At 41.6% G+C, this 22,340-nt stretch overlaps 1 protein-coding gene across 11 annotated transcripts in view; it reads left to right on the forward strand.

Moving 5' to 3' along the window:
- The window catches only part of ATG7 (autophagy related 7), a 250,217-nt gene that overhangs the window by 37,446 nt on the left and 190,431 nt on the right, over positions 1-22,340 (forward strand). For 10 of the 11 annotated variants that reach the window (XM_078152206.1, XM_020981051.2, XM_020981053.2 and 7 more), the window contains 8 exons: positions 3,447-3,535; positions 5,185-5,306; positions 11,326-11,416; positions 11,537-11,681; positions 13,611-13,769; positions 16,896-17,090; positions 21,089-21,289; positions 22,152-22,267. In XM_078152206.1, coding sequence (XP_078008332.1) covers positions 11,370-11,416; positions 11,537-11,681; positions 13,611-13,769; positions 16,896-17,090; positions 21,089-21,289; positions 22,152-22,267 — 863 coding nt within the window. In that variant the 5' untranslated portion in view covers positions 3,447-3,535; positions 5,185-5,306; positions 11,326-11,369. The remainder of the gene's footprint in view (positions 1-3,446; positions 3,536-5,184; positions 5,307-11,325; positions 11,417-11,536; positions 11,682-13,610; positions 13,770-16,895; positions 17,091-21,088; positions 21,290-22,151; positions 22,268-22,340) is intronic. The other variant, XM_020981059.2, reaches the window with a different exon arrangement.

Genomic DNA, 22,340 nt, shown 5'->3' on the forward strand with positions numbered 1-22,340 from the left:
CATCATTTCTATTCAGTCTAATGCTAGAATGCTATCTATGGTGATAAGACAAGAAGAAAATTGAGAGTATGCAAAGCCAAAGAAGAAACCAAATTATGTTTCGCAGATGATATCATGATTTACTTAGAGAATCCTGGAGTGTCAACCAACAGATTAATTGAAATAACTAATTACTTCATAAATTGCAGGGTGTGAAACCCTACCCCAAATCTTCAGCATTTCTATATATTACCAACAAAATCCAGGAGGAAGAAATAGAGAAATTCCACTTAAAATAATAGGAAGCATAAGGTACTTGGGTGTCTGTTTGCTAAGACATACATACACAGGAGAATATAACTACAAAAACACCCTTTACACAAAAAATAAAAATGACATATTAATTATTCAGTGCTGCACCAATCAAACCACCAATGGCTTACTCTGTAGAGCTAGAAAAAAGTAACAAAATTTATCCCTAAAGAACAAGTTTTAGAATCTCAAGGAAAATAATAAAAAAAGTGGGGAAGAAGGGGGCTTAATAATATGTAATCTCAAACTACATACAAATCAGTAATAAAATTTGATAGTAGTTAAGAAATATATTGATTAATGGAACAAGTCAGGTGCACAGTACACAGAATCGCATGAGCATAGTAACCTAGTGCCTGATAAACCCCCAAATCCTAGTTCTTAGAGTAAGAACTCAGAATCTGAAAAAAAAATGTTGGGAAACCTAGAAAATAGTCTGGCACATCTTATACTATGTGAAACAGATAATTTTGATTAAGTAACATAAAATTTTTACACAAATGAAACCAATACAGCTAAATTTAGAAGAGAGCAAGAAAATTGAGGAATCTTCTAGCAGATGTCTTTGATAAAGGTCTCATTTCTAAGATATCTAGGGAAATGATTCATATTTATAAGAATAAGCAATTCCTCATTTGACAAATGGTCAAAGGATATGAACAGGTAGTTTTAAAAGGAAGAAATCCAAGCTATAAATAGTTATATGGAAAATGCTCTAAGTTACCAATAGAGAAACACAGATAGCAATAACTGTTCCATCTCACACTCATCATATTGGCTAAGTTGACAAAAAAGGAAATGGCATTGTTGTAGGGGCTGTGGGATAACAGCTATATTAACGTATCATTGGTGGAACTGTGAAGTGGTCTAGCCATTCTGGAAAGCAATTTAGAACTATGCTCCAATATGTTCTAAAATGCGTACGCCCTTTGATCCAGCAATACCAGTCTTAGATCTATACCTCCAAACAATAAAACAACAACAACAACAAAAAAGATCCATATAAGAAAATGTAGCTGCCTTTTTTTGGGGGTGGCAAAGAATTGGATGCCTGTCAGTTGGGAAATTGCTGAACAAGTTATGGTATATGAATATGTGGAAGAATATTATTATATTGTAAGAAGTGATGAAGGGGATAGTTTCAGAGAATGCTGTGAAGATTTGTATGAACTGATGCAGAGTGAAGCAAGCAGAACCAGAAGAATTAGCTATATGGTGACAACAATGTTGTAAAGACAAAAGAGTTTAAAAAAAACTTTGTGATTAAAAGGATTTCTATCAATGCAATAACCTACCACAATTCCAGAAGACATATAATGAAATGTGCTACCCACCTCTTGACAGACAGGTGATGGATTCAGAGTGCAGATACACACATACACACACATACATATATATATATATATATGTATATGTATATAATACATATATATATATATATGTATATGTATATGTATATGTATATATATACTACGACATAGCATGATATGTGTGTGCTCATATATATGTATACACATATACATAATATCTGACTATACATTTTTGTAGCAGAGGTTTTTATTGTTTTCTCAATGAGAAGGAGAGGAGGTGGGAGGGAGAGAAAGTGGATTTTCATTAACTGAAAAAAAAATTTAAAAACACAAGACTAGGTTAGTTTAAATGAGGTGTATGAATGTAATCTCTTTGGAAAAGGAAAAATTACCTCTAATACCAGTATACATCATTTTCCTGAAAACATGGTTGCAAAAGTGAATCATATTTTCCAATCCCTTTGCACTACAAAATAGAATTATACTCCACAGGAAAAAAATGACTCATATGCAGAGTAAAAACTACATTTGATGGTGCTGTAATGCCTTTGAAGGAAAAAACAATAGTTATCTAATAAAACATCTGATGATATCCTTTCAGTACATATTTGAATGCTTACTATGTATAAGGTACTGTATTCAGCACTTTGCAGGTAGATCATTTAATATTGACAGCAACCTTGGGAGATAGGTGCTATTATAATTCCCACTATACAGTCAAGGAAACTGAGGCAGGCAGAGGTCAAGTGACATACCCAAGGTCACATAGTTATAAATATCTGAGGTGGGATCAGAATCCAGGTCTTCCTGACTCCAGGCCCAGTGTAGTATTCTATCTATTACACCTCCTAACTGCCTCTGGATCATAAGAAAATTTATTTAGGATTATAGGATAATAGATTTAGAGCTAGAAACCACCATGAAGGCTGTTTTGTCCAGTCTTTTCATTTTACAAATGAGAATGCTTAAGCCCAAGTTGAGTGCTCTGTCCTGGCTCATGTAGGTAGAAAGGGACTGAATCCAGGTTCTAAGACTCTCAATCCAGTGGTCTTTCCTCTGTTACCATGTTGTCTCCCTAATAGATGGTTTACAGGTATTATTCTGGCCCCAAATTTCATTACCTTCTAGCCAACCTGGGCTCATTTTCATGGCTGCTCCTCGGCAGATGTAAAAGCTACCTCTGGGCTCATATTCCTTCTGGTGTGATAGCCTGGACAGAGACTTTGTTCTAGTAGCAAAATCTTCTAGAACCCATGGTCACCTCTGTACCATGATGGCTCACAATAGAGAAGCATTTTAGAAGAATCACCTTAGTACTCAAAATAAGCCTTTAAAAAGCACAAATGCCCTATTGGGAGCTGTGTTCTTTTGTAGCTAGGTCTACTGGAAGAGTGAATGTGTATACAAAGTAAGTATACTGTTCCAAGTAAAACCCAGGCTTACTGGCTAGATTTTAGCCATTTGTTAACCTTTCTTTTTCTACTATTTAGGCAGATTGGTAAAGGGGTTATTTAACTTTGGACCACTTGTACACATGGCAAACTTACCTCTCGATTTAATCTTGCTCTAGACTGATTTCAAGGGCCCTTCCTGGGCTTTCCTTCTTGACACCTACCTGGGTATCATTTATATCATTTCCCCAAATGTGAATTTAAGTATGCATGAAACTTGTCTTGCCGAGTGAGTGGATATTTAATTCTGGCCTCATTTCCTTGGCCCTTTCCCAAGGGTCTTATTTTTCCTACTTCCCAGCATGGTCTAAACAAGGAAACGCGGCATTAGTGTCTGCTGTATTGTGTATCTGAAATGTTATTTGACCCACTCGGAGTTCTCTTCTGTTCACAGATTACAATTGGAGTATATGATCCCTGTAATTTAGCACAATATCCTGGATGGCCATTGAGGAATTTATTGGTCCTGGCAGCATACAAATGGTATTGACTCTGTGTGTGTGTGTGTACACATGCGCGCTTACATACACATCTCGTTGGGGTTGAGAGTAGTTTTTTCAAATGTATTTTTCATTTCTTAAATATAAACCAGAGGTTCTCAGCTATTTAATTACCTTTGAAGATTTTATCTGGTCTCTAGGGGCCAAAGCTGGTTGGATGTCATTTAAAATTTGTATTGAAAATTTTAAAGGAGGGCAGCTAGGTGGCTCATTGGATAGAGCACTGCCCTGAAGTCAGGAGGACCTGAGTTCAGATCTGGCCTCAGACCAAACACTTGACACTTACTGTCTGTGTGACCCCAGGCAAGTCACTTAACCCTAACTGCCTAAGCAAAAAAAAAAAATGTTAAAGGAGCAGATGGAGGTGAGTGAGACCCTTATCTTTATCCCAGGGGGATAAAGATAAATGACATGGGCTAAGGTCATTGGTGAGTCCCATTTCCTTCACTTCTGCAAACTTTTCTGGCAGGAAGGACATATGATCAGAAATTTTGAGATTGCATTGCCAGAGATTAGAAGTGGTTTGCCAACAGGATTTCCGTATCATTCCCCTCTTTTCCCATAGTAAAAAAGAATGATGAATTTCAGGTTAGATGATGGTTTTATTTTTACCAGGTGTTTTTCTTTTGTTTTTGTTGGATCTCACTTGTTTTTATATCACCTTCATTTCCCAGTATATTTCTTCTCTCCTCCCCACCCAGAGAACCATCCCTTTTAACAAAGAATAAAAAAGAAAAAGAAAAAAGGCAGTTCAGCAAACCTAGCCAGCACATTATAGGCAGTGTTCCACCTTCATATCTTTCTACTTCCAGGAAGAAGGAAGGGAAATGTATTTTCCTGTCTCTTCCTGGGCCCAAGCTTGATCACTATATCTATAGGATTTAGTTTTGATTTGTTGTTGTTATTCTTAATAACAGCTAGTATTTATATAGCACTTAAAGATTTTCAAAGTGCTTTACAAATACCTCATTTTATCTTCACAACAGCCCTGGAAAGTGGGTGCAATTATTATCTCCATTTTACAGACTGAGAAAGGCAGAAAAGTAAAGTGAGTTGTTTTCTTCTGTCAGGTTATTAAGGAAAAGCATGCACACTTAATGTCTTTCAGATAAGGGAAAATGGCATTTCATTGTAATAAAATATTTATAGCTTCCGTAAAACACCTTATAAGATGGTTTTTGAGTCTTTTTATAGAGATGCTTTTTTGCAATATAATACTGATAGGGGAAGAATTACAAGACCATGGAGGACCTTCCCTTGACTCTTTTTACCCTGCCTTGTGAAAATGCTTACATATGTGTGTATGTGTGTGTGTGTGTGTGTGTGTGTATATATATATATATACACATACATATATATACATACATATGTGTGTATATTTACATATAATGTGGTTGTATTATTTAAAACTCATATGCACTAGAATCCTATCAGCTTACTTTTCTTCTCCTTGGCTACTTGGAAGCAAGCAGAAGTTAAAACATTTAACTTTCCAGAAGGTTAAGGCTATTTCCCAGTGAAGGCATCTGAGTGACAATAATATTAAAGTGAACTGTCTATCGACTTCAGCTCTGCTTACATTACAGAGGCTCTGATCTGATTTTTTTCTCTGGGGCTTGGGGGTCACAACAGGAGTGACCGTTTCCAGTCGGTCGAAGTCCTCTGCTTCCGGGACCGGACCCTGCAGGGGGTGAGGGACATCACTCACAGCATCATCTTTGAAGTCCAGCTTCCAGAATTGGCATATAACTCAGGTAATTGATCAGCATAGGAATCAGCCTCCTTGTCTTTAAAACAGAAGCTGGTCAGTCCTGGTTTCATTTCCTTTTCCTCTTCTGTTATGGTTAAGATGACAGAAATAAAGACCTTTCTACATCTTTGTTGGTAGGAATAGCTGCTTTGAGCCCAGCACATCTGTTCCTCAGAAGAAAGTGAATAGAAAGCACCCTTAGGAAAGGCAGAAAACTATTCAGGCAGAGGTTTAAAATAAAAAATAAACCACTAAGCTTTCATTCGTTTATATGGAAAGGAAACTAGGGATTGATGCCCTTAGTATAGTTAATCTTTGTTCACCTGGGAGGACATACGGTAAGGAATAAGTTCTAGCCAAATATTTCATGGATATAGGAAACTCCTGGGTGAGAACATGTCCTCTGCCAGTGCAGGCCAGCACTTTATCTCCAATTTTTGGTCTTAGAGAGTTGCCTAAAGGCCTGAGAGACTCTGCCTAGGTCAGCCTTACATAACTGGTATGTGTCAGGGGCAGGATATGAACCCAGATCTTCCTAGCTCCAAACCTAGTACTCTTGCTGATATGCAGTGACTGGCTCTCAGGATGTAAACTGCCCATAGGAAGAGTGCATTTGGGGTCCGGGGTCTGGGGCCTGGGGCTGGCAGGAAGTAAGGGGGTGCTGGGGGACCTGGGGGTGACAGGGAGTAGGAGGGGGTATCAGAATGATTCTAGGATGACATTTGCACCAGGCACAAATGAACAGGGCGCAGTGATGGTAGCTGCAAACATTTTGTGAGTATCTTATGTTGCATTGCAGTAGGGATAAGGGTTTCCCAATGAATATGCTTTGACAAAAAGATGGGTGGAGCACTGCAGACTTGATCACTTCCCGGGGTGCCTCAGTTTCCCTTTAGAGTTGAGCCTTTGGCAGATTCCTCCTTTCCTGTCTAGCTTTCTCAGATATGTTTGGCATACCAGTGCCCTCTTCTGGCATATTCTAAAATGATATGCATTTCTCATGTAGTTACTTGATAGATTTGTTCTGTGAGTGAGCCATTTTGGTTATATTTTAGAACCATATATTGTTCTTCAAAGGTATTTTTTCAAAACCTTTTCTTTAAATAATAAGGTGTAGGAACCAAATTTGAAACGTCATTGGTTTAAGGAACTCCCGATTGAGGAAACTTCCTATACCTACGCAAGATGCCAATGAGGCCAGGGAGTACCAGGTTAAAGTGTCACTGGGAAATAATTAACAAAATAAATAAAAATACAATAAAATACAGATCACATTACATTTAAAAAATAAATCAATATACAGCCTGTAGGGATACTGATGTGTGGGCTAGTGGCAAACTATTTGAGTTTGACATGTCTGGCTTAGAATGCTGAAAGCTTCAGTGCCTCACTTACTGGAGGGAGTCTTTGAAGAGCCATTTTGTGTGTGTGTGTGTGTGTGTGTGTGTGTGTGTGTGTGTGCGTGTGCGCGCGCATACCCATATGTATCTATAGATTTGAATTGATGCCGGGGAGATTGACATTAACCTCATCTGTCCTGGATCATACTTCCAAAAAATAATTTTATTTATCATATTCCAGTTAATACAGTGCAGAAGACACACTGAATAATATTTGTCTCCAGAAGACCCTTGTTAGAGGCAGTGGGAGAACTCTGAAGGAATCCTCTAGCCTTTTCCCATTTGTCCATTAATACAAGTCGGTCTCATTATATAATTGTCATGTTATAAGGCAGGGAGAGCCTGATCGGGGTACTGGCTGTGTACATGGATTCAAGTCTTCCCTCTGTTTACTTTCTTTGTATCCTTGGAGAGGTTTTTAACCTCCCTAGATTTCCTCAGAGGCCCCCTCTAGCTCTAGATCTTGGACTGTGTGAATCAGAGGAAGTGATAAGGCCTAGTGAAGTTGGGTCTGAACCATTACCCTGCAGCTTTTCACTTGTGTAGTTGTAGACAAGTAATTTGATTTCTCTGGGACTCAGTTTTCTCATTTGCATACAAAGGGGTTGGACTAAGCTGCCTCTGAGATCTCTTCTAGCTCTAAAGCTAGGATCCTGGGACCCAAACAAAGAGGGCTTTGGGTGAGATGGAGGGTCTTTTCCAGCTCCACAACATAACTTGTGCCAGTAGGATGAGGAGGAAAACATGACAGGAGGAAAGAGGAGAGGTTGCAAATGAGGGTAGTGCCTAAGGAGAAGAGACCTTCTTTGGGGCCCCAGAAATGGGAGCTTTGTGTTTTCCAGAGGGGTGGGCAGGAAGCATGAGAATTCTGCTCTCCTTGATGAAATGAGTCAACATCACTTGTAAACTCATTTGGTTATAAATGAGCAATTTATGATGAGCAGTGTTTAAACCATTGCTTTGGGTAAAGGATGTCGTTGGCATGTTTATTATTTTTACAAACACTTAGAACACCCCTTATAGTTGGTATTCGATATTAGCTATTTGTTTGAGCAGAGTTATCATCTTTTCTCTGTGTAATTGATCAGTAGTAACTCAGCACGGAGATGGTACTAAACTATTGTTCTTTAGGGTTTTAAAAATGGTTTCATTCAGTTAGTAAGCATTTATTAAGCTTTGCTAAGTGCCAGGCACTGTTCTAAATGCTAGCTGTACAGACAAAGGTAAAAAATAATCAGTCCCTATCCTCCAGAAGCCTATGTCCTAATGGAGGAGATGACATGTAAAGAAATAAGTACATACAAGTTACCTACATGGTAGAGGGAAAGGAATCTTGGAGGTGAAATCTTTAGTACTGGGATGATGGGAGGAGGCCGCCTGCAGAAGGTAACAAGTGAGATGAGTCTTGGAGGAAGCCAGGGACTCCGAGATGTGGAGCCAAGGAGAGCAATCGTGCTAGGCATGAGTCACAGCCACTGCAAAGGCACAGAGATGATGGATGGAGTGTTGTGTTCAAGGATCACCAGCTAGGCCAAGTAGTGGAGGAGAAGAAAGTATAAGAAGACTGGAAAGTCAGGGAGGTTACCAGTGGTGAAGAACTTTCAGTGCCAAACAAAAGACTTTATATTTGATCCTAGAGATGATACAGAGCCCCTGGAGTTGTTATGTGGTCAGACCTACACTCTGGGGAAATCACTTAGGGAGCTGAGGGGAGGGTGGATTGGAGTGGGGAGAGACCCAAAGCAGCAAGACCAGTTAGAAGGCTTTCACAACGGTCTGGGTGAGAGGTGATGAGGTTCTGGACTAGGGGGTCGGCTGTGTAGGTGAAGAGTAGGAGAATGTGACTGAGGTTGTGAGAGTAGAAACAACAGTATTTGGCAACAGATTACGTACGTGAAGTGAGTGAGAGTGCAGAGTCGGTGACGACACCAAGGTTTCAAATCTGGATAATTGGGAAGATAATGGTGACCTTCATAGTAACAGAAAAGTTTGGGACAGAGGAGGGTTTGGGGAGAAAGAGAATGAGTTTTGCTTTCCATGTACTCAATTTGAGATGCCTACAGGATATCCAGTTCAAGATGTCCAGTAGGCTTTGGGTGATGGGAGACTGGAATTTAGGAAAGAGACTAAAGCTGCATAGAGAGCTCTGGCAATCATCTGTATGGAGATGGTAGTTGAACCCGTGGGAGCTGATGAGATCATCTAGTGAGATAATGTAGAGGAAGAGAGAAGAGGGGCTAGGACAGAGCATGGCGGCTGTAACAGTGGTGAAGACCCATCGCAGAAGATGGAAGAGGAGGGCTGGCCACCTGAGAAGAGAATCCAGAGTGCAGTCTCCTAAAAACCAGCGAGGAGAGAGGAGCTAGGGGGAAAGGCTGATTGGCAGTCTTCAAGGCTGCAGAGGACGGAGAAAAAGGCCTTTACCTGTCACAATTGAGATCTTTGCTCACTTGGAAGAAAGCAGTTTCAGTGGAATGATAAGGTCAGCAGCCAGATTGCAAAGAAATTATAATTTTTTTCCTTTGAATTTATTTTTATTCTAAACTTAAAAAGCAAATAAACATTTCCATGTATATATATTTATATATATATATAGTAGAATAGAAAAAGGATTATATGTGAAATTGTGAATTTCTGTTATGCATACTTTTTGTTTTCAAGTATATAATAAAATATTTATGCTACTTTCAAAGCTGTCTTGCCTGTCTATGATTCCTTCTGACTTATCTTTTGTCCTCTTCTGTGCATTAAAAAATGCTTCAGTGATTCTCTGAATTGTGATTTTTCTTTCTGAGTGGATAGTAGGGTACAAGCCTGTTTCTACTTCTCTTCACCTTTCAACCTCCCCCCAACCCTCATTGAACAAAAGAAAGAACTCTTGTAACAAATATATTTAGTCAAGAAAAACAAATTCCCACACTGGCATGGTCTGAAAGATGTCTTATTCTGCATCTTGAGTTCATCCCCTCGATGTTAGGAGGTGGGTAACATGTTTTGTTTAAAATCCTCTGGAATCATAACTTGTCATTTGCAGACAGTGAGTAGATGACTTTTTTAGAATGGTTAGCTAAAAAAAAGGAAAAAAGATACAGGAACATCCTTAGTAGGGGCAATAGGATCTGATTAGGGTGTTGTTTGTTTTGTTTTTTTTTCTAAACTATGAGGACGACCACAGGTAAGGAATGTGAAGTCAGGGAGAGGCAGAAAAGGAGAGAGTAAGTGGGGATAATAGTGGGGCCAATCTTCTGGAGAAGAACACTTTATTAGAGATGGAATTAAAGGAGAGAGAATCAAGTAAGGTGTTTTGAGGGATGTGAGATAAGGAGAAGGGGAAAAGAGGAAACATTTGTAGAAATAGCTTCAATTTTTTCAATGAAGTATGCAGCTGAGAGGGTGAAAAAAGTTGGTATTGAGACAGGTTTGTAACACCAAGATTTGAAAAAAGCTTCCGGGGGAAGGGGGAAGGGGGAAGGAGAAGGATTATCTTGTTTTCTGTACTTTACCATGAGCACTGCATATTTAAGTATAAGCATATGGGGAAAAGTCCAATAATATGAATTGATAAGCCCCAATTATTTTACAGAGAAGGTATTTTAAATTCTACATTCCCTGGGAATGGAGCCAGATATATTATTTCCATTTTAAGTATTCAATGCTGGAAATAGGGCTAAGCTAGGAAAAAAACTAATTACAGCTTAGCCTCCAATGTGACTGAACATTTACTGAGTCACCTCTTTGCTGAAAATTTATAGACCTCCCCAAAGTAGGGTGCATGTGTCTTTCCAAGATACTTAGAGTCATGCTTTCAAATGGTGTCCTCAGTTATGGGTGAGAAATTTTGTGGCACAGCAATATTATTATTGCCATATATGAAGTCATTGCACCACCTTCCACCACCAACTCGGGGTCTTAAATCCCAGCTCTGCCATTTTACTGTCTATGTGACCTTGGGGAAGTCATTGGACCTCTCTCTCTAGGTTTCAGTTTCCTTGTCTGAGGGTCTTGGTCTAGATGGCCTTTGAGGTCACTTCCAGCTTTAAATTTGTAACCCTATGTAATTACATATTACAAGTAACCCTATGAAATTATAATTTTTTTAAAAAAAAGGTCCAAAGATCCTGTAAATCAGAAAAAATAAAAATACTTTTTCAGGAATGAAGGTAAAGGATAAAATCAGTAGTCAGACCAGAGTGCAGTAATGTAGCTCCATAAGACTATTAAACATAAGGAAGATTTTTGGGAAGAGTAGTTCAGATAGGTCACCGTCACCTAGGTGGTTTTCTCTCTTGAGCGACCTGGGAAAGGAGTCCAGAGGGTTTCCAAGATGTCATGACCTCAGCTCTCTTCCCATGTTTTTCTTCTTTCTTTCACTTTCTTCCTTCTGGCCCCTGTTCCTTTAGCTCTCTTGAACAGAGGGGGTTGCTTGGCATGGCTTTACATAAGTGGAGTTTTACAAAAACATACGAAAATGTAAAAACTTCAGTTAGATGGGAATTTGCTTTTACCAGGCTCCTGGAAGAGAATATCTGCTATATCATTTGTCTGGGCTCTTAAATGGTAAAATCTGTAGTTTTAGCATTTTGCTCTTTATCTTTTCCTTGTTGGCTTTATTTAATTTTGTAGATTGCCCAAAAGCTGTTGGTTGGGAAAAGAACCAGAAAGGAGGCATGGGCCCAAGGATGGTGAACCTCAGTGAATGTATGGACCCCAAAAGGTACATTTTTTAAAAATTGTGATCTTTTTAGACTTTGTGGGCCATGGTCTTGGCATATGCCATGAATGCTTCTAGGAAAAGTGCCCTAATGATCCTGAGCTATTACTCTCCATTATCTAGGCTGGCCGAGTCATCTGTGGATCTGAATCTTAAATTGATGTGTTGGCGGTTGGTGCCTACTTTGGACTTGGACAAAGTTGTGTCTGTTAAATGTTTGCTACTTGGAGCTGGTACCCTGGGCTGCAATGTAGCCAGGACATTAATGGTAGGTGTGGAGTAGCCAATGGAAATTGCTCTTAGCCTGTGAGGCTATCTTCCCTCCTCTTGTGTTCATTTGTATTTCTACTGTCGCTCTTCCAGATTTATCATTCAGATCACGTGATATTCCAGAAACTTAAAAGTTAAGTGGCTTAGTTGTGACATGTTTTTAAGCACGTCTGCTTTTTTTCCATTGCCCAGCATATTCCCACTTTGCTTTCCCCTCGGCCTAGTTAGTGTATACTTGAGGAATGCAAAATTCCTTCAAAAAGAAATCATCTAGAACCACATAAAAATTTTTTTTGGATTATCCATCCACTCCTCTTTTCCCTAGGGAAATGCTTTTCTGATGGAGCTAAAAAGCTGAAGAGACAGATGCTCTTCACTCCAAACTAGGCTTTTAGCATCGTGAGCCCTGAGCTGCGGGTTTTGATCCACATACCATGCATTTGGTCAGAGCCTGCTTCAGGATCCTCGCTGGTCCTGGCACACCTCGGGTCACTGTTGAGGTTGTTCCTGAAGTCTCTAGGCTAACCTCCCGTGCGGTGAAGCCAAACCAAGAAGGATCCCAGAGGCCAAGTGTCAGGAAGGCACTGGGAATCAAGCCGAAAGCCTGACCTTCCTCCCGTGTGAGCTCAAAACCAGTTGGACCTCGACGCGCTTGCCTGGTCCTGGTTGCCAAAAAGACACACACACATCAGAGGCAGTGAAGGTGCAAGCACAGAGAGCTGAAATGGTCAGAAGGACCGTTTCTGGATGAAGATGCTTAATAGAATCTGAGCTGCAAGGTACCTTGGAGCTCATTCATCCCAGGCCCCTCCTTTTACAGGTACAGGCTTAGAGAGATGAGGCTTCAGTACCTGTGCTCCAGAGCACAGGACTAGGAAGTGATCACCAGGACTCAGACCCTGGTTTTCTCACTCTAAGGCCAGCGTTTTTTTCTACCACAGTATATACACATCACCTATTAGTTTGGTCTGTGGTTTCATCAGCGTAGGATGCTCCTGGTGGAGCCTTCTTCCACCTGCTCAGCAACTCTTCGGTAGCAGAGAACCTGAGAGAAGGCAGTGAACAATGAAGAGACTTGGCCATATTATCCAATGGATGTGTGTCACAGCCAGTGGGCGGCGGGAGGGGGTCTTCACCTCCTTCTTCCTGCTGTCAGTACTGGCCCTCTACTCACCTTCCCACAGTCTCTGTATTAGAAAGATTAGGACTCTTCAGTTGGGGAGAAGCTTGGGAGACTTGGGCTTTGATTCTAACACTACTATTAACTAGACATAGGCAAGTTATTTAACCTCTCTGGGTCTTTTCCCATTTTTAAAATGATGGGATTGAACCATGTGACCTCAAGGGTTCTTGGATGCTGCGAAGCCTGAGAAGACTATGTAATGGGAAGTATGAACACATGAACAACATGGACAGCTCATACTCCTCCATGGATTTTGTTCACTAAATTCAAGGTCAGCTGAGATAGTTTTAGGGCAAACTGAAAAGTACTGCTTTATATAGTGAGTGTTAAACATGGAAATGACAATGCTAAGTCATTAAAGCTCAACATGGTCCCCCCAGTATGTAACCAAGGGAAGCTCAGGGCACTGGGGGAACCTTTCTGGCATCTTAGGGATGGCACTCCCAGAAAAGTCCCCACTGTCAGATACTGGTGTCCGAGGTTGTCAGTCTGACCCAGCATGTTGTGTCCGATATCCAGGGACTAACGACTTTACAGTGCAATCATTTTCAGAAACAAGCAAGAACAAAGTTGTGTTTCTAGATTGAAAAGTGCCTGGTGTTTTGAACATCGAGTATGGAAGCTTCCTTTATTTTGAAGTCTCTAGGTGAATGTGGCTATAAAACCCAGTCCTTTAGAGAATCCGTAGAGACTCCCTGTTAACAGGCGCATTCAAAACAAACTCTTCTCTCTTGTTTCACGTAGGGTTGGGGAGTCAGGCACATCACCTTTGTGGACAATGCAAAGGTATCTTACTCGAATCCTGTGAGACAGCCCTTGTATGAATTTGAGGACTGCTTGGGGGGAGGAAAGCCAAAGGCCCTCGCTGCAGCAGAGAGGCTCCAGAGGATATTCCCAGGAGTGGTGAGTGAAGGATTTTCTGAAGGCAGAGATCTTCCCTGCTCCCCAAATGTGTGTACATGTGTGTTTGACTTTTGTGCTGTCTTTTACTCTTTACTGTAGGATCATTCACTTAAAATGCCCAGCTAACGAAGCAAATCATTCTGCTCATTTCATTGATAAATGTAGGTTTTCTTGAGGTCATCCAACAAGGTTCTGGCTGCAGTGGTTTTGGTCAGCAGGGTCAAACCAGCTGTCCTAAAAATCTGATAGGAAGCCAGGCTTAGCCAGACCAGCCAGCTAACTTCCACTTTCTCCTTTGTGTTCATTCTGCCCCTGAGCCTCTCTCTTCAGCAGTGTGGTGTGATGGAGAGGGTGTCAAGTCTGGAGGTAGTCTGGGCTGGAGTGCATGCTCTGCTTCTTGCTACTTGGCGTGCTCCTGAGCAAATACCTCACCTTCTGTGGCCCTCAGCTTCCCTAGTTATGATGACAGAGGTAGCTAACACACACACACACACACACACTTTGGGCTTTAAGGTTTGCAGAGTGCTTTGCATACTTTATCTCGTTTCATCCTCACAACAGCTCTGTGAGGTAGGTACTTTTATTATCCTTTTTTTAAAATTAACTTACTTGTTTTAGTTTTCAACAATAATTTCTGTAAGCTTTTGAGTTTTAAATTTTCTTCCCCTCCCTTCTGTCTTCCCTCCCCAAGATGGCATGCAATCTGATATGGGCTGTACATATACATTCTTATTAAACATTTTCACATTAGTCATGTTATAAAGAAGAATTAGAACCAATAGGGGAAACCACAAGAAAGAAGAAACAAAACACTACAGAAGAAAAAAAATAGCAAATAGTATGCTTTGATCTGCATTCCGACTCCATAGTGCTTTCTCTGTATGTGGATAACATTTTCCATCATGCGTTTCTTGGAGATGTCTCAGATCCTTGCATTGCTGAGAAGAGCTAAGTCTACCAACGTTAGTCATCGCACAATGTGGCTGTTATTGTGTACAACGTTCTCTTGGTTCTGCTCACTTCACTCAGCATCAGACTATACGAATCTTTCCAGGTTTTTCTGAAATCTGCCTGTTCATCATTTCTTATAGGACAATAGTATTCTATTACATTCATATACCACAACTTGTCCAGCCATTCCCCAATTGATGGGCATCCTCTCAATTTCCAATTCTTTGCCACCACAAAAAGAGCTGCTATAAATATTTTTGTACATGTGGGTCCTTTCCCCATTTTTATGATCTCTTTGAGATACAGCCCTAGAAGTGCTGTTGCTGGGTCAAAGGGTAATTTTTATAGCCCTTTGGGCACAGTTCCAAATTGTTCTCCAGAATAGTTGAATTGGTCATCCTTTTTTACAAATGAGGAAATGGACTTGCTCCAGGTCACATAGCTGGTAAGCTTCTGAGATGAGATCTGAACCCAAGTTTTGCAGACTCTAAATCTGTAGCTCTGTCCACCATGTCACACTGCTTTTCCTGGACTAGATGAGCTGGAAATTTCCAGCTCCAAATTCTTTGAGCCAAAAGCCTTTAGTTTATATGCAGTTTTCTTGGAAAATATTGCTTTTGTATTTCTATTCATTTTTAAAATCCCCTGAGAGAATTAATTCAATTTAATGAATATTTACTGAGCAGCTACCCTTTGCCCAGCCCTAAGTTAGACATGGATGAGAATATAGAAGAAGGCCAAGACAGCCCTTACCCTCAGGGAGCTTAATATAAAGACACTGAGTTCTAAGGTGCAGCATGGACCAGGAAGGGGGAGGTCAAGGTTCTAGGCTGGACTCTATCAGTATCCTACTGTATGATTTTAAATGGGCTCATTTCTGCACCTGTTTCTTCAGTTGTAAAATGAGGGCTTTGGACTAGATTGTCTCTTTCAGATCTAATGCACTGTGGTTCTAAAACATTTTGTTCTTTATAACATCTTTGACTCTGCTTATATCATTTCCCCTTTCCTGGGGAAATTCCTGGAATTCCCTAAGACTTCTTCTGCCTTGTACCATTCCATTTCTGAATTTAAAGAATAAAGATAGTTCACCCTCTCAAGGAACTTACTTCACTATAATTTATTGAGATCATAACAAAGGATGCAGGGAGGATGCATGCCCATCTGTGACCTCACCTCCATGGCCCTCTTCATCCATAGCCAGGACATGTGCATGTGGGGTCCTTCCTGGAGCCAGACAGCTCTGCCAGGACTACAGATAGCTCCAAACATTGGTGCTTAGATCATCACATACCCAGGGGTGGAACAAAGGACACTGGTCTCCTTTATATGTGTTCATTCTAGGGTGAGCAGACCTTGGTGACTTTGGAATATGGTGGTCAGAAGTAAACCGGATGAAAAAACACACATGGTTTGGTATTTTTCCTTCAGTGCTTAGTGGATATGATTCTGAATTTGTCAGTCTCTGTGTGTTTCTGCCTCCATGTTGCTCGACCTCCTTTTGGAAGAAAGAGCCCTAGTCTGACTAAAATATCTCAACTTTTGACCCCCTACCTTCATAGGTCCTTCCTAGTCTTCAAGGCTCAGCTCAAATACTCCCTTTGCTATAAAGACCTGTTGACCACTCTCAGAAGTGACCTTTCCCTCACTTCAGAATTCCTATAGCATTTATTATCTGTGACATTTCACGTCACTTACTTACTGTCTTGTACCATTTTCTTTGTTTAATATTCTACCTGCCTTTGACCCTATGGGTTGGAAATAGTCTCATGCATGATTTAGGAAGTGACTTGACCTGGCATTTTAACCAGACTTCCCTAACAATTTTGGACACCCTTTATAGTATTGATTTTCTTAATGACCAAATATTTGAACTGTTAAGAGATAGTAGTTCAGGAGGAATGATGCAGTGCCAAAGACAACCATCATATATGTCACAGTTTGCCAAGACAGTGGCTAAACCCCATACTAGATAGGGAACAGGTCTTTTCTTCATAAAAGATTCAAGAAGGAGAGTATCTTTATGAGCTTTCTTGTCCCATCATCCTGCCTTCATGAGGGTTAGGGGAGCAAGGCAGACACACAGAAGCATTTTTGTCCCTTGGATGCGTATTAGCTGCTACAAGTCTACTTGTATCTGCTTTCAGTGTTAAGTGCTTTTGGATATTCCTTCAGAACTCTGCAGGATTTAACATGAGTATCCCCATGCCGGGCCACCCTGTGAACTTTTCCAACGTCACCATGGAACAAGCTCAGAAAGATGTGGAACAACTTGAGAGGCTCATCGAGGATCATGATGTGATTTTCCTCTTGATGGACACCAGGGAAAGCCGATGGCTTCCTGCAGTTATTGCAGCAAGCAAGAGGAAGGTATGGTATGTGGCATGATGACAGAGTGCTACTTGACTCCCTGCTCCATTCAGTCTTCTGGACTCTTTAAAAAAAAGGTTTATAAATACTCTACTTGTTTAGTTTGTATACATGCAGGCCCCAACTTATAAACAGGTTGTGTTCCAGAAGTTTGTAAGACAGTTGTTTAAAATTCAGAACACATTTTCTCATAGAAACTATGTTATAAATGGTGATTGGGGTCCCAGAATAGCTTACAAAGTCTATTTAATCATAATCTAGCTGAACTATGGCATTTTTAGTCATGTAGAATCAGCTACCACTTATTTCCATGTGAAAATTCATTTTATTCTCCAACTAGAACACAGGAAACCATCTCTCCACTTCCTCCCCATTCCTTACCAGCAGTGTTATCCCCAGCAACTTTTAAAAATAAGTAATGACATATCCCCTACCCCTGAAATTAGTAGAGTTCTATTGAGAAGTGAAGAAAGAGTCATAAATAAACAGGGACCAACAGAGTAAGGAGGAAGATGAGTGGGCAGCAGTTGGGAAGGCTGAGAGGTTCTTTACAGATTTTGGCCTCCCCGATGACCCACTCCATCTTAGCTCTTTGCTCACTTCCTTTGGACCCAGGGGCACTGTATCCTAATCAGGCACATTTTGGCCTTCTCCGGGTTTCTTCCATGGACCTCTTAGCTTGGAGACCACATTATTTCATTACTTTTGTCATGGTAGCTGCTGTGTTATTAGAGCCAATCCCTTCAGTCTGTGCGTTGGGATTCTACCCAGTTCTACTGGTCCAAAGGTCTGTTGAGCTTAGCTATTTATCATGACTGTCACGGGACTTAACACAGATAGTGTAAGGAAGACTTTCTTAATAACCAAGATTTTGTCACTTGTTTCAGTAACAGTAATAAGGATGTGATTTTATGTTAAAATTTAAATCATCCAAATGGAAATTAGAGTACAGTATTGTTTCTGCTTTAGAAAAACATTTTCTCACCTGCAAATCGAAGTCTGGTAAAGGTAAGTCTGTCATCATTGCTTTGTGGGAATGAATGCAGATTCACTGTTATTGCTCTGAGGCTAATTTAGTTCAGGTTAAAAAAAGATTTGAAAGATGATAACGAGTGTTTGTTTTAACTAGGTCATGGGCTTTCCCGGCTGGTAGCTTTCTTCTCTTACCACCGGTATAAAACTGGTAAGCTTAGCCTCTTCTGGGAAGAGCTGTCCTCTTTAAAACAAGCAGCCACCTAGGCTTACCCTAACGCCCTTCAGCCCACAAATTGTGCAGTTGCCTTGACGTCCTCTTTATGTTTGAAAAACCTGCTCTTCAGGTTAATGTGGCGATCTGTGTCAGCCAAGGAGCTAAGCACTTCTTTCAGTGTGTCCCTCCTGCCTATGTGCTAAGTCCAAACTCTGCAGCATGGTATTCAGTAACCACCAGGATTTGGCCCTAACCTCACCTGCAGACCTCATTTTTAACTGCCCACTCCTTTATTCCCTCCAGCATAATTCCCTTCTCTACTCTAGCCAGGCTGGGCTACTCAGTTTCCCTCTGAACAGGCCTTGCTTATTTCTGGCTCCATCCTCCTTCTCACACTGTTCCCCACCCCAGAAATGTCCTCAACTTTCCTTCTTGCTCCTTCATGGCCCTCTTCCAAACAGCCTAGCACAGTGAGCCCCACCTCCTCTGAACCTCTATGGCTTCTGCCTGTATGGTACCCCACAACCTGACACGTGCTGTCTTGGGATGTTTGACACCTTTGTACAGCTATACACATACACATACATACATACATACATATGTGTATGTGTATGTGTGTGTGTGTATGTGTGTGTGTGTGTGTGTGTGTGTGTGTGTGTGTGTGTGTAAGACTAGACGGCAAACTCCTTGAGGGCAGGAACTACTTGGGACTTGCTCCTCCTTTTTCTATCATCCAGAGCACTTTGCACACATGGGCTCAGTAGTGACTGATACATTTATTGGAGGATTCCCCCTGTTTCCATACACTAATGTTTCCAGTTTCCTCCCAAGCTTGTATTCAGAGCTCTTCATTTCTATACGTGTTTGAGCCTTTTCCTATCTGCACCACTGATTTTTGCTGTTTATGGTAAAAAGAAACAAAACAAATTGTGACTTTGAGCTAAGTAAATGAGTTGTTCCAGCCCCTGCCATAAAGCCTATCCCTAGGAGTCTGTTTGTGCTCCTTTCTCATCACTAAAGGACTTTCAGGGAATTGGAAAGCTTCAGGAATGGGAGAGTGGATGACTGAGGGATCGCAGCAGAATCTCATGCTTTATCCAAAGCAGTAGTTGAACACTTTTCTTAGGTACTGCTATACTTGACACTATGCAAGGTGAGTCAGATGTAGGCCTGCCCTCTGAAAAGTTATAGTCTAACACAACTCTTTTGTAGAAATACAAGGAGAACATATACCACTGCCTAGAAATGGAAGGCAGTTAAGGGGAGTGTTTGTTCTTTGTGGTGTGAGGAGGCAGTGAAAGAGGAACAGTGGTCACTCTGTATGTAATGAGAGGGCCTTGCTGGGAAGTCGCCACTTAGTTTATCTGAATATGGCCTAGGGCTCACTGTGATGTTTTTGAGAACCAGGAGGCTCAGCCTGGTCATCAGGCAGCCTCCCTTCTAACTCAAAGAATGTTCGACTACATTGAGACTAAAGGGATTTATTAAATTATTGGTAAAAAAAGGTTCCTTGTATCATGCAAACAGGATAATAATAAAATGTCCCTTGGGACACTTTGTGGGCCTTGATTGTTGCTTCATGCAATTATCTATAAAATAAAACAAAATTGATTGAATATGACAAATAACATGGTATTTAGAAGGTCTAAAATAGTATTTTTAGTCTCTCTAGATTTTCTCTGTATTTGCATAAGCTTAAATCATTCATTCACTCAACACATAATTATTAATTATCTGCTATCCATCAATCACATGTCATCTATTTTGATCCTCACAATAACCCTAGGAGTAAGTGGTATTAGTATCCCCCATTTTACAGATGGTGAAACTGAAGCCAAGTTTGCTCTATCCTTGCTCCCCCAGGCTTCCAGGGTGGTGCTTAGAGAGCCAGGTGTGAAAGCAAGAGGTTCATGTCCTGCTTCTGACCCCATCCTGGTTGCATGACCCTGGCCATGTTACTTAACCTCTCAGGGCCCTGCCTTGCAGAGACGCTCCTGGCCTGCGCTGGTAGAGGGAGGTTCCTCACCTTGAAGTTCCGTATACAAATGAAATCAATACCTGTCAGTCAACCAAAAAAAACATTTGTTAAGGGCTGACTGCATGCCAGACACTGGGTTAAGAGTTAGGGATGCAAAGAAAAATAGAGAATAGTCCTTGTTCTCAAAAGACCTACATTCCAGTGAGGGAGACAGCATGTGCATTGATAGTTGATGTGGGATACACAGGGAAGAGATGGAAGGTATCATCCAAGGGGAAGGCCCTCCCAGCTGAGAGTGTGGGGGGAAGCCTCCTGGCAAGGGGCAGCTGAGCTGAGTTGGAGGGCAGAGAGGCACTGTCAGGCGGAGATGAGGGCAGGTGGGTGGGAGGCAGCCAGTGTAAGAGGGTGAACCAAGAGCTGGTGCCTGGTTTGTGAGGAATGGCAGGCCAGCATGGCTGTGAGGGCGCAGGAGGGAGTGATGGGTGCTAAGCCTGGAGAGGTGGGAAAGGCTTTAAAGGCCAAACAAAGCATTTTATAGTTGGTGCTGGAGGCTGGAGCTTATCGAGGAGGGCGCTTGTTTTAGGGGGATCACTTAGGCAGAAGAGCCAGGACACAGACCATTGCAGTAATTCAGCCAGCAGTTTTGAGGGCCTGGGCTAGAGCTGGTGGCTGTCAGAGGGGAAAGAGGAGCTGTATCCCAGAGACAGAACAATTGGAGCTCCCTGAACCTTGCTGTGTGCAGTGAACTAGGATAAGCACTTGATTCTGTGAGCCTCTAAAATCAAATGTGTGTCATGGCGTTTTGTTTTCTCTCTCTCTGGAAACCTTCAGTTGGTCATCAATGCTGCCTTGGGATTTGACACATTTGTTGTCATGAGACACGGCCTGAAGAAGCCCAAACACCGTGGGGCTGGGGACCCACATCCCAGCCATGTCACAGCATCTGCCGACCTAGGGTCATCTCTCTTTTCCAACATCCCTGGCTACAAACTTGGCTGCTACTTCTGCAATGATGTCGTGGCACCAGGGGACGTAAGTAGAGACCTTTTCCTCTGTGAGCAGCCACCCGTAACCCTTTTCATTGACCAGCTCCCTGTTGGGGGGTAGGGGAATGCAGTGTTCTCATCTGTGATAGCATTTGTTGTTGTCGGGTGATCAGTTGTGTCCGACTCTTCATGACCTTGTGGACCATACTGTCCGTGGGGTTTTCTTGGTAAGGGTACTGGAGTGGTTTATCATTTCCATCTGCAGTGAGGTTAAACGATTTGCCCAGGGTCACACAGCTAGTAAGTCTGAACTCGGGTCTTTCTGACTTCAGGCCCAGCGATCTGTCCACTGAGCTATCTAGCTGCCTCTGTGTCAGCATTCTGTTGACCTTTTATTTCTGGATTGGTGTCATCCCACCATGTGCCTGTAGGGGAAGCACAGACATGTCGACTCAACCACATACAAGTAGACTACATTAACTGGTATCACACACATCCAAGCCATCTCAGTGAAGAATGACCAGGAAGCTCTTGGAACGTTGGCTTTTGCATGTGCTGTAATGATAGAGCATTTGTCTGAAAGACAGAAGCCCTGCATTCTAAATCTCAGCTCTTCTGCTGACCAGCTGCTTAACTCTGGGCAAGTCATTTTTACCTGCTGGTGCCTTAGTTTCCTCATCAACAAAATTAAAGTGATAACACCTGCCCCAGTGGAGTGTTGGGGTTATGAAAGGAGCTCATGTTTGTGAGTGAAGGCCCTTCCAAAATCCCTGTGTATTCTACTGTATAAATAAATGTCAGATATTTGGGGAGCTCTGCTTTATGTCGGCTGCCTCAGTCTTCTGGTTGGATGTTGGGTGGAATGGAGTTCTTCTCAGCATGTAACAGATTTGGGTGTTTGTTGACAGTCAACCAGAGACCGGACCTTAGACCAGCAGTGCACCGTCAGCCGACCAGGCCTAGCCATGATCGCAGGATCCCTGGCAGTGGAGCTGATGGTTTCTGTCCTACAGCACCCAGAAGGGTGAGTTAGACAAAATGCCCAGTGAGGGCTTTGTGGATAGTTCATTCAATAGTTTCCCCTTAGCCTGGAGGGA

Source organism: Phascolarctos cinereus, unplaced genomic scaffold, assembly GCF_003287225.1.
Source record: "Phascolarctos cinereus isolate Bilbo 61053 unplaced genomic scaffold, phaCin_HiC Scaffold_4;HRSCAF=312, whole genome shotgun sequence".
Classification (NCBI taxonomy): Eukaryota; Metazoa; Chordata; class Mammalia; order Diprotodontia; family Phascolarctidae; genus Phascolarctos; species Phascolarctos cinereus.